The sequence below is a fragment of the Lagenorhynchus albirostris genome, chromosome 2 (assembly GCF_949774975.1).
Source record: "Lagenorhynchus albirostris chromosome 2, mLagAlb1.1, whole genome shotgun sequence".
NCBI lineage: Eukaryota > Metazoa > Chordata > Mammalia > Artiodactyla > Delphinidae > Lagenorhynchus > Lagenorhynchus albirostris.
In genome coordinates, this window is record NC_083096.1 from 69344903 (window position 1) to 69357254 (window position 12352).

General features: G+C 44.6%; 1 protein-coding gene across 1 annotated transcript; it reads right to left on the minus strand.

Moving 5' to 3' along the window:
• Positions 1–1154: 1154 nt before the first annotated feature.
• On the minus strand, positions 1155–7762 carry FCRLA (Fc receptor like A). Its single transcript, XM_060134536.1, has 6 exons — positions 7684–7762; positions 4053–4067; positions 3630–3821; positions 3043–3309; positions 2286–2570; positions 1155–1453 (listed from the first exon to the last, which is right to left on the minus strand). The coding sequence occupies exons 1-6, from the start codon at positions 7760–7762 to the stop codon at positions 1155–1157; spliced, it is 1137 nt and encodes a 378-aa protein (XP_059990519.1).
• Between the last annotated feature and the right edge of the window lie 4590 nt (positions 7763–12352).

Consider the following 12352-nt stretch of genomic DNA (forward strand, 5'->3'; position numbering starts at 1 on the left):
ATGTCTGGACCGATCACAGGTACATATTTTGTAAATCACTGTGTGTCCAAACTATACACAGAATAAATGGCACAAAGAAAAAGTACACTGGATAACCTCATACCACATGATTTAGGAGAAACGTGGTAGAACGCTCTTAGGCTGAGGTCATGAAATGGTGTGCTAACTCACTGACCAAAACTTCCTGTAGAATCTGGCAGGCTCACTCTCATTGGCTGAGAATATACAATAGCAGTCCAAGCATAGAAAATAAAGTATTACTATGGTACCAAAATAGATTTATGTATATTTTTAAAGAAAAATATTTCAGAGATGGATTAAAACAAATAATTGCTGCTCTGGCATTGTTCTACTCGATCACATGTTTCTGAGTCCTATGGGAAATTTTTATATACCCTGCTTTAATTGTTTAATGGGTAGGAGTATTACTGCCCCTCCATCCCAAATTGTAAACTTTCTATAGACAGAGACACTGTCTTATGGGTATACTTAACATAGCATCAACTTGGGCATGTAGCAGAGGCCAACAAAATACCAGCACGTAATTAATATTTGCTGAATAAGGCTAGGAGGAGAGAATAAGTAGAAGAAGCAAAGGTCCATCCCAGAGTCCAACACCTCCATTAGGCTGGGGTTCCCCAACCTCAGCACTATTGACATTTTGGACCAGATAATCCTTTGTTGTGGAAGGCTGTTCTGTGTATTATAGGATGTTTAGCAGCATCCCCAGCTTCTACTCACTAGACACCAGGAGCACACGCTCCCTGCAATGTAACAATCAAAAATTTCTCCAGACATTGCCAAATGTCCCCTAGGGTGGGGAGGGATTGCCCTTGGTTGAGATTGCTGCATTAAATCTATCATCTCATTGCTTCTCTTTCAATCACCAGATTCTGGTCTGGGCAACAGAAGGCAACTCCTGGTCTAGATAGAGCAGGAATATGTTGCATGTTCAGGGAGAATATACAATTATAGCTAAACTCTAATTACCACTTTGTACACGTTTATTTATACTCACCTATCCCTGTTAACTCTAGCGAAACACTGGGCAGCTTGTAAAACTACTTATGCTTAAGTATGGAACAGAAAGAGGACAACTAGAAAGAGTTGGATTTATTGGGGGTAGTTGAGCAACACGGCAGGTGAATTATTTACTAATATTTGGCAGGATCCTTTGTGGCCTGAAGCTTCAGGTGGCTGGACAAGTCCCTCAGCTCCATGACCAGGTGACCAAGGATGACCCTCATATCCTGTATTTGTTTGAGGAGAACACGCATCTGGTGATGCAGATGGGGATCTGGGAAGTGCAGAGGAGAAGAGGAGCCCAGATCCTTAGAAGAAGGGGTGGGCAGTGGAGGCAGAGGCCCAGGGGGCTCCGTAGAAGTAGTTTCTGGAGCAGCTGATTTCTGAGGAGCTGGATTCAAGGTGGGGGGTGCAGCAGAGCTGGAGGGACCTGGATTATGGGATAGGAGACACAGACAAGAGTGAAGTCTGACTCTGGCCCTACCCTCATATTCCTGGTCAGTCTTTCTTATTCTCTGAAAATAGCTGTGGGGCCCAATGGCAACAAAATCTTGAGGACTCTGGTCCAAATTTGAATGTGAAGCATAGTTACTTCTGCTTGAAAATCTTGCACAATGAAGCCTCATCATTAGAGGACTATGGATATTAGCCAGTTCTTCCCCTTTCTGTCTAATTCCTTACAACATGCATGTGGTAACTGGTCAACCTCTTATTGTATATGCCATTAGTGTAATTCCTTACCCTTGTGCCAGTCTTCAGTGTTTTGAGGACACCTCTGCTGGCCCCTCGAGTCACCTCCTCTTCAGAATGAGCATCTCCCATTCCTCCCATTATTTTCCTTCTGACATGACCCAAGCGCCGTCACTACCCTGGACACCTCCTCTGGGTATATTTCAGGTCAAATGCAGCCTTCTTAATGGGGACTCCCAGAATTGAATAGGAACTCCAGACTACTTCGTCCTCACAGTAGATACTATATTCCTACAAATGCCCAGAGGTCATGTAGGGAGTGTAAAGTCTATGGGGAAGCAGCTGTGGAGTTGGCTCAGGTCTTCGTTTGATGAGGTATACACCACAGTCTGAGGGAGAAGTTTCCTATTTGCGCTTTCTTCCATCACTAGGGACTCTGGCTTATGGTTCCTGCCTCCCATGTGTCCTTTCTTAACCTGCTTACACTGAACCTTAGCTCAAAAACCCAATTGTCCTATTCCCCCCCGACCCCTGCCTTTTCACACACACCAGACATATACGCACTAACTCACCCTGCACCCTGATCTCCAGCTTGGGGCTCTGTTTCCAAACTTGGTTGTCCTCAGTGGCTGCTTCACACCAGTAGGACCCAGAGTGTGCCTCTGAAGCAGTAGGGATCTGGAATTCTGAGGAAGGGCCCCTGCTACGCACTGTCCTGCTGTCCTTGTAGAAGGAGAAGAGGAGGTGGGCAGCTGACCTCTGCAGGGGCAGCTTTGTCTGACAGCTCAGGGTTACCGGGCTTCCCTCTTGGGGCTCAGCTGAAGGTGTGGCTCTGAGAACCGGGGCTCGAAACAGTTCTGGGGGAGAGATAGGTGAGGAAGAAGAGCTCAGCCATCCTACATTCAGGTGGACCCATGACAGGCAAAGACCCCCAGTCACACTTTCCTTCCCCTATTTCTATCGGGAAGGAGTGCTCTTAGAAAAGTTCCATTTGAGACTTTCAAGTCCTATCTCTCTTCAATAGACAGGACTAGAAAAGATCTAGAGATGGGCACATCTGACCGTAATCCAGATGCCTAGTCAGTGAACATTGGGAAGCATAGAACTGTAGGACAAAGCAGCAGGAAACATGCTGAACTTGGAGTTGGGCTAAATGACTTGAAAAGGCAATGCTAAGATGCTGCCCCTTTTGAAGCCCAACTTGGACATTTGTCAGTAACCTGCTCCTTAACCCTTCAGTGACCTTACTATCTCCAGTGAAAGACATTTCTGGTCCCTCTGTCTCTCCCCACCTGCCTCTGCCACAATGACACGGCCTCTAGCTCTTACCTTGAACTGTGATAGCCACAGGAGATGCCGTTTCTGGGCTCCCAGGACCAGGGCTCCTGAAGATAGCACTGCAGTGGTAGTGCCCGCTGTCTGCCTTTCGCGCCACGGCAATGGAGAATTCCTTGTTAGGTCCAGGGGGACCCAGGGCTGAGCCATCTTGGTAAAAGGTGACCTGGGTCAGTGGCCAGTCTTGCCAGGCCTGGCAGCGCAGAACCAGAGGGTCTCCCTCAAATATAGGCCAGGCTGGACTTTGGAGGATCAGCCAGTCTGCGGTCCAAAGCAAGAGCTGAGTGTGACCCACTGCCTTCCTTGGGAGCTCCCTCAGTGCTGCCCACAACAGACCACTCTAATCTTTCTCTGAGGGGCCAGGTAACTTTCACCACTGGTTGGGAGTATGGAACAATTTCTCTAGGGCCTAGCACAGAGGGCACCCTGGCTTCTTGGGCTGAAGATGGGGCAGATGATATCTCATCCCCTGGCCAGTTTCAGGGGGCACCTTCCTGAGTGGGCTGTGGGGCTGAAAGGAGAACTTTGGGAAATGGGAGAAAGACCTGGCCTGCACTGGTCAGTCCTTCCTGGGACCTCACCATAGGACACAATCAGATGGAAGGGTTCACTGAAAGTGTAGCCCTTGACCTGGAAGTCGACTTCCCTTGGGTCCGTCAAGTCATCCTCAGCGTGGCAGCTGCCCTCCTGGGTGCTGACAGGCCCTTCGCACTGGAGCGCCTCAAAACCGGCAGCTGAGGAGGGCATGGCCCGAGAAGAACCAGAAAATGATGCTGTGATTGGAGAAAGAGGACAGGAAATTGCTTTCCACAAGAGTTCCTCCCTCTCCTCAGGGAATTGTATTTTTTAGAGTGGAATAGGAAGACATCAAAACATTTTTTCCAAGAGACCCATATGGATCTCTCGGAGGGATACAGCTGACTTGATTCGCTGGCTTCCAGGTGCTGTCAGTGAACGGACTGTGGTTTGAAGAAGGGGTGCGGGGGAGAGAATGGTGAACTCACCAGCATGACATCCAGCTGCAGTGCAGGAAGCCAGAGGCCAAAGACAACGAGGACCCCAGAGCCGGCAGACACAGGACAGGAGGGAAAGGGAGATGATCAGATTCTAACATTTGTTGGGTGTTTACCACATACCAGACACTGCCAGCCATGTTCACACCTTATCACACAAATCTTGCAAGATTTCTAGGTATGTGATTTCACTCCCATTTTATAAATCTTAAAGGAAACAGGTTTAGAAAAGTCAATTCGTTTACCCCAAATTTAAAAATAGAGTAGGGAGTGGAGCAAGAAACTCAGGTATGTCTGAGTCCAAAATCAGTGTTCTTTTTACTTCATTGTTCAGACATGATCTACTTTAGTCTTCAGACCTTCCTTGGGGACTTTCTTCCAAATTTTCATTTCCCCAAATTCACTTGGTTCTTCATCCTTGAACATGTTATCTACAAACTAGCTTTTAGTATCTTCTTCCTTGCTCCCCCTTTCAGGTCTTCCTTTTTCAGCCACCTCTAACTTAATGTCCTCTGTCCCTTGAACTTTCCCTGGCAACGGTAGAGTCCATCCCGTGTCTTTCTCTCTACACCTGAACCTCTACTCTCAGTCTGTACTGGTAACTATGGAACAATTCTTTCTTTGCTTGGGGTTGAATAGAGTTACAGATTTCTCACCACATGTCTCCTCAACCTATCTCTTAGTTCCATGGTTGACCAAGGCAAGGTAAATTTCTCCCATCTCCACGACTGCTTCTTGTCCCTTATAATGCCTCTCTTCCTCTTCTGGCTCCATGGTCATTAACATGTACTCAGTTATTCACTCTGTCCTTTCCTATCCTACTTGCTTTTGTTCCCTTCCACTTCCAAAGGCCCAGGACTCTTCTTTGACCTTGTAACCTCCCTTAGCAAGGCCCCTCTCTACTTCCTAATTCTCATTAAATAGTACCAAGTACTTTCTTTAGATCCTCTCTCAGCTCCCTTCACCACTCTGCTACCCATTTTCAGTTCCTCCACTGTCACTCAACTAGACTCAGCCTCCTGTCTTTTTCTGAAATAAAATACTGTTGGGCTATCAGGCACTTTCACTCAATAAACTATGTAGTAGTTGTTATTATTCTCGTTTTATGGATAGGAAAACCAAATTCAGAAATATGAAAAGTGACTTTTTCAAAGTGGCATAGAGCTGGTAACTAAAAGAAGAGGGGCTTGAAAACAGAGCATCTGATTCCATGTCTAGAGTTCTCACAACAATACCACTGCTGTATCTTAAGACAGTCACCCAGTCCTGTCTCTATGAGTTCAATAAAACAACTATTGTGCAGGGATAAAGCAGGTGCTGAGAATTCAAAGATCAATAAGAGAAAGTTAAAAAACAAACAAAAAGGCATTGTCCCTGCCTACAAATAACTCTCAGTTCAGTGGATGCACAGGCATGTGAAGAGATTGTTTCAGCACAAGGAAGAAAGTAATATGAAAGAATTATCACAGGCAGCCATCAAAGCAGAGAGGAGGGTTCAAGGAAGATTTCCCGGTAAAGATGCCACCTAAGCTGAGTCTTTAGGGATGCCAAGAGTTTGTAAGTGAGAGAGGAATAAGGAGCAATGGGGAGAGCTCATTTCAGGCAGAGGTAGCAGTATGAGCAAAACTTTGGAGATAGGTAAGAGTCTGGTGTGTGAATATAAGCAAGTTGGGATTTATTAGAGAATAAATTGCAAGGCTCAAAGGGTGAGAGAAGAAGCTGAAAAGTTTTAAAAGATGCCAAGTTATGGTGGACCATTAATGCCATGATAAGTATCTTAGGCTAGCAGGCTTGAATTTTAGAAATCACTCTGGCTGCAGAGTGCAGAATGTATTTCAAGGACACAAGGCTGAGATATGAAGATTAGTTAGGAAGTTGTTGGTCTAGCCCAAGACAGAAATGATGAGGGCTTGTCCTAGGATACCGTTAGTTATGTTTCAGGGAAGAGACGGGCTCTAAGACCAACTTAGAAGGTAGACGTTGCCAAACTGGATCATTGATCATGTGTAGAGGATGAAGGAGAAGGAGGAATCTAGGTTGTCTCCCAAGTTTTTGACCAGGATATCAGGGTGGATACCATTAACTGAGATCAGAAATAGTGAAAGATGAAATTAGGAGAATTCCCTTGTGGCCTAGTGGTTAGGATTCTGGGCTTTCACTGTCATGGCCCGGAGTTCAACCCCTGGTCAGGGAACTGAGATCCCACAAGCCCGCAAGCAGTGTGGCACAGCCAAAGAAAAAGATGAAATTAGGAGAGGGAGGGACCAAGAGGACAGAGCTCTGGTCATATTGTGCTGAGATACCTTGAAACATACAGGTAGCTATGTCTTGTGCAAAGCTTGATGTTTGAATGTGAAACTCAAAAGCATGATTAGGGTTGGAGATATGACTTAGACCTCTTAATTATAGAGTTGTAGTGGTAAAAATTATACAGACAAATAGCTCACTAAGGAGACTGTAAATTAAAAATTAGGGAGGCAGGGATACAACTGTAGAAAACACCAGTCTTTAAGAGAAAGAGGGACTTCCCTGGTGGCACAGCAGTTAAGAATCCACCTGCCAATTCAGGGGACATGGGTTCAAGCCCTGGTCCGGGAAGATCCCACATGCCGCGGAGCAACGAAGCCTGTGCACCACAACTACTGAGGCTGCATGCCACAACTACTGAAGCCCGTGCACCTAGAGCCCACACTTCACAACAAGAGAAGCCCGCACGCCAGAATGAGTAGCCCTTGCTCACCACAACTAGAGAAAGCCCATGCACAACAACGAAGACCCAATGCAGCCCAAAAAAAAGAATTTAATTAATTAATTAATTAAAATAAATAAATAAAATAAAATTTTTTTTAGAGAAAGAGAAAGAGAAGCCACCAAAGGGACCAAGCGAGACACATGGAGTACAGGGAGAAGCCAGGGGAGTAGAGATTGCCGAGGAAGAATAACTGACCAACAGTGCCCAATACAGAGAAGCCCAGCAGGATAAGATTTTAAAAATGTGCAGTGTTGGGCTTCCCTGGTGGCGCAGTGGTTGAGAGTCTGCCTGCCGATGCAGGGGACACAGGTTCGTGCCCCAGCCCGGGAAGATCCCACATGCCGTGGAGCGGCTGGGCCCGTGAGCCATGGCCGCTGAGCCTGAGCGTCCGGAGCCTGTGTTCCGCAACGGGAGAGGCCACAACAGTGAGAGGCCCGCGTACCGCAAAAAAAAAAAAAGTGCAGTGTCAGTATAAAGGTCATAGCACCCTGACCAAAACTTCCAGTGGAAGTTTCCAGTGGAAGCCAGACTGCAAGCATTGAGGAGTGAGTGAAAAGTGGGGAAGTGGAGAAAGCAAGTTCAGACTACTCTTTCAAGAAATTTATCTGAGAAAAGGAAGAAAAGAACTGAGATGGTAGCTAAAGAAGACATCATAGTCAAGGGGACTTTTAGGATGGAAAAAGTTTGAAGATTTTTATATTCAGAAAGAGCCATTCAGTCCTGCACACCAAACTTGCTTATACTAGCCTTCTTATCCCACCTGAACACGGCTTCTTTGGAGGGCTGAAGTTAGTCCCTGCTTCTTTCCTTTGGGTCTTTCCCCAAAGTCAGGAATATCTCCATTTCCACACATTCAAAGATTTTACTTACCCAGTAGCATCTGGGCTGCCCAGAGCATAGCAGGAGAAAAGTAGAAGACCCCAGCCATGAGGACACAGCCCAGCTTCATGGTGACTGTGTTTAGGTCCCCTGCAGCTTCTAACACACTGATTTTCTTCAACACGATACCTCTCAAATTAGAAAAGAGGAAGTAAATCTAACTGTCTGATCTCCTTTCATAGGGGACCTATTTTAAAATTTTATTTATTTATTTGTTTATTTATTTATTTATTTTTGGCTCTGCCAGGTCTTAGTTGTGGTGCGCAGGCTTCTCTCTAGTTGTAGCGCGCAGTCTCCAGAGTGCGTGGGCTCGGTAGTTGCGACGCATGGGCTTAGTTGCCCCGAGGCATGGGGGATCTTAGTTCCCCAACCAGGGAACAGACCCTGCATCCCCTGCATTAGAAGGTGGATTCTTAACCACTGGACCACCAGGGAAGTCCCTGCGGCCTATTTTCAACTTTGCAATCAGCTTTCATCCTTCAGATTAACCAGGTGGGTTCCAGCATCAATAGCACACTTAGGGTTGTGGATGAAATGATAGCCCTCTCAATTGTTCAAAAATTCCCCCATAGAGTTCAGAGACCTTCCAAAGCACACAATTGTCTGATACCCACCAGCCTTCACAAACTCTGGAAAAGGTCAGTACAACAATCATCCATTTCACTGATGAAATAACTGGGGACAGGAGGCAGGAAATTGCTTGAAAGCTACCCAGAAAGTCACAGGGAGAGCAATGGTGAGAATTCAAGTGTCCTACCCTGTCCTGCTCCAAGCCTTACATGTTTCTAGTAACCAGACTACAGCAGGACAGAACGGGGAAGAAGATTGGTAATGGCACCGAATTAGATATCAGATTAGTCCCCTGGTATAATCCTACCATCCAAAGCCCACACAAATTTGTACATAAATTTTTCTAGACTCATACCTCAACTCTCTGTTTCTACAGTATGACTAAGGCTATTCAGTCTCAGTGGAAATCTGAGTACAAGGCAGAGAGAGTCCCCTGGGAAAGAGCAGAGGGAAAAAGAAAGTCGATTTCCAGAGGACCTAGCAGTAAGCCCAGGCCTCAGGCGCATGACCAAAGTACAAACCACTGATCCTGAAGAAATTAGAGACAGAAGGCATCCGATAGCTTGAGAAACCTGAGGAGGGTCAGGAATAGGGGCAATATGGAGGCCACAGCATCTCTCTTCAGTTCCAGGGTGCCTTATGGGAATCATTGTCCCTGCCTCCGAACGTTTGCTGTTTGACTGAGGTCTCCTCAACAGCAGGGCCCATGCCTTTTTTCACAGAGACCACACTCCTCTTCCCTCCCCATCATAATACCCACCAGGCCCTCAGATGGTTACTTGGGGATGAAATGAGCCATCATAAATGGGGGAAGGCAGTCCTGCCTGAAGGCAGAAGGAGGGCCAGCGTGACCCTTCAACCGTGCAAAAACCACACGTCAGAACAGACATATTAGCAACGGAGGCATCAGAGAGTGGATACTTGTCGATCTAAAATAAGAATTTAGAATAAATTTTCCATTATCTGAGAGACAAATGTTTTTGTGCAGGTGGCCCCGGGGAATCTGGTGAGAGTAGGGGTTGAATATGGGTGTGAGGGGAGGCAGTGAGGCAGTAAGCCTTGCAGGTGATGTGATGTGATGTGAAAGAACCAGCAGCCTCAGAAGAGGAAGAGAAGTCTGGGCCAGACCTAATGAAAATTAAGAAAATGAAATGTGTTTAGATGGACCTCCACCCCCAGCACTCGCTAAAATATAGACTCTTAGAATTAGGTCTTTAAGGGGCTTGCAAACTAACCCCAGAAATCTTTTCCTTCTCATGCCACCCCTTCTCCTTAACTGTCCCTACCATTGAGTCGTACCTGAATAGAGGCTCTCATCTCTACATACCGTCCTGCATCAACTCTCACAGGATCCTACTCTCAAAATGGAAAGCAAGAAGGTCTCTGAACATACGGAATGAAACTCTCATGTTCTTTACACTGAAATTTCTCCTAAGCTTCTAGAAAATTTTACTCACTTGAAGCTTGATCCATGAGCTATTTAGAACAGATGTGATTCACTTGGAAAAGAGCAACATTGGGTCTGTTACATGCTTATGGAGTCCAACCTCAGTTTCTTGAGTTAGTTCTGGCATCAAGATCACCCCAGAATTTTCACAGGGCAATGGGGCAAGTGCCCGTCCTCATCCCATCACAATACCAATTAGACCTTTGATATCATCCCCAACTGCTCCTGGCTTGTCACAAGTGGGCTGATGTTTATTTTGTCTTTATTTTTATTTTTTTAAATTTTTTATTTTTTTTGTGGTACACTGGCCTCACTGTTGTGGCCTCTCCCGTTGCAGAGCACAGGCTCCAGACATGCAGGCTCAGCGGCCATGGCTCATGGGCCCAGCCGCTCTGCGGCATGTGGGATCTTCCCAGACCAGGGCACGAACCCGTGTCCCCTGCATCGGCAGGCAGACTCTCAACCATTGCGCCACCAGGGAAGCCCTATTTTTTCTTTATTTTTAATTGGGTAGATAAAAGATATTTATAAAAGATGTGAAGGTATAAAGAATAATGATGCAAGGCAGACTTTTGCACCCTCGCCCAGTTGAGGAAATAGAGTATTACCATTATCCTTGAAGTACTGTGTGGGTCTCTTCTGATTTCATCCTCTTCCTTCCCTGTGACAATCAACCACAATCCTGATCTTGCATTTACCACTCCCTTTATTTTATTTATTTTTGCTTTTTAAATTTTATTTATTTTTAAAATTGAAGTATAGTTGATTTACAATGTTATGTTCATTTTCTGGTGTACAGCAAAGTATCACTCCCTTTATTTTACAGTTGTAATAAATATAATTTTGCACTATAAACTTTAGTAAATTGAATAATATTGTATTTATTGTTCTGAACCTTACTTTCTTCTCTCTTTTCTGTGAATTTCTTTATTAGCCTTTTGGTGGGGACAAAAAGTTCTTAATTCCTTTTCCGGCACACTTTAGGTCAGATGTGTGTGTGCATGTGTGTGTGTGCATGTGTGTGGGTGTTTCATGTTTGAAAACTGTTTTTTAAGAGTAGTTTTAGATTCACCCCCAAACTGAGGGGAAGGTACAGAGAGTTCCCACATCCCTCCTGCCCGCACACATGCACAGCCTCCCTCTTTATTGCCAGCTCCCACCAGAATTGGTACCTTTGTTAAAACTGATAAACCTAGTACATCGTAATCACCCAAAGTCCACAGTTTACATTAGGGTGCATTCTTGGGGTTGTACGTTCTATGGGTTTAGACAAATGTATCCCTAATTATAGTATCATATAGACTATTTTCACTGCCCTACAAATCCTCTGTGCTCTGCCTATTCATCCATCTACTTCCCCAACCCCTGGAAACCACTAATCTTTTTACTGTCTCCATAGTTTTGCCTCTTCCAGAATGCCATATAGTTGAAATCATACACTGTGTAGCCCTTTCAGATTGACTTCTTTCACTTAGCAATATGCACTTGTTTCCTCCATTTCTTTTCATGGCTTGATAGCTGATTTCTTTTTAGCCCGAAATAAGATTCCAGGGACTTCCCTGGTGGTCCAGTGGTAAAGAATCCGCCTTACAATGCAGGGGACACAGGTCCGATCCCTGGTCAGGGAACTAAGATCCCGCATGCTGCAGGGAAATTAAGCCCGCGTGCCACAACCACTGAGCTCACTCCCCTCAACTAGAGCCTGTGTGTAGCAAACTACAGAGCCCACCTGCTCTGGAGCCTGCACGCCACAACCAGAGAAGAGAAAACCCGCACGACACAACTAGAGAGAAACCCACGCGCCACAACGAAGAGCCCACGCGCCTCAATGAAAGATCCTGCGTGCCTCCCTTCCATGTGCCACAACTAAGACCGTACATAGCCAAAAATAAATTTAAAAATTAATTTTAATAAATAAAGCTTAAAAAAAAAGATTCCACTGTCTAGATATACCACAGTTTATTTTTCCATTCACCTACTGAAGGACATCTTGGTTGCTCCCAAGGATTGGCAATTATTAATAAAGCTGATATAAACATCCATGTACTAATGATGCAGAGCATCTTTTCATGTATTTATTTACTAACTGTATATATTCTCTTTTTTTTCCCTGTCTAACTGTATATATTCTTTAATGAAGCATTCATTCAAATCTTTTGCCCATGTTTTAAAGTTGGGTTGTTTGTTTTCTTATTATTGAGTTGTAACAGTTTGGGCTTTTTTTATTCTAGATATATGTCCTTCATCAGTCAATAAGTTTTAGAAATATTTTCTCCCAATCTGACTTGTCATTTTATTTTATCATTGTCTTTCTTTTTGGAGGGGTATCATCCAAATAATTTGTGTATGTGTGTTTGTGGGGTTTGTGTGTGTGAGGTCCAGTATTTCTTTTCTTTTTCTTTTGTTAAAATTTATTATTGAAGTATAATTGACCTACAACACTATGTTAGTTCCAGGTGCACAACACAGTGAGTTGATATTTCTATGTGCTACCAAATGATCACCACTCATTGTCTTTTGAAAAGCAGACATTTAAAATTTTTATAAAGTCCAATTTATCAGTTTCTCTTTTACAGAATAATTTTTTTCTTTTATATATAGTTTTTTAATCATATTTAATAAATCTCTGCTAAACCTAAGGTC

What these genes read in the sequence shown, in the direction of transcription:
- FCRLA (XM_060134536.1), bottom strand. Translation starts at nt 7,762, where the DNA reads ATGAAGCTGGGCTGTGTCCTCATGGCTGGGGTCTTCTACTTTTCTCCT. An exon ending in TGTGGCTATCACAGTTCAAG is followed by an intron (nt 2,571 to 3,042) that starts GTAAGAGCTAGA and finishes TCTCTCCCCCAG; the next exon opens with AACTGTTTCGAGCCCCGGTT. An exon ending in GCTGGAGATCAGGGTGCAGG is followed by an intron (nt 1,454 to 2,285) that starts GTGAGTTAGTGC and finishes CCCATAATCCAG; the next exon opens with GTCCCTCCAGCTCTGCTGCA.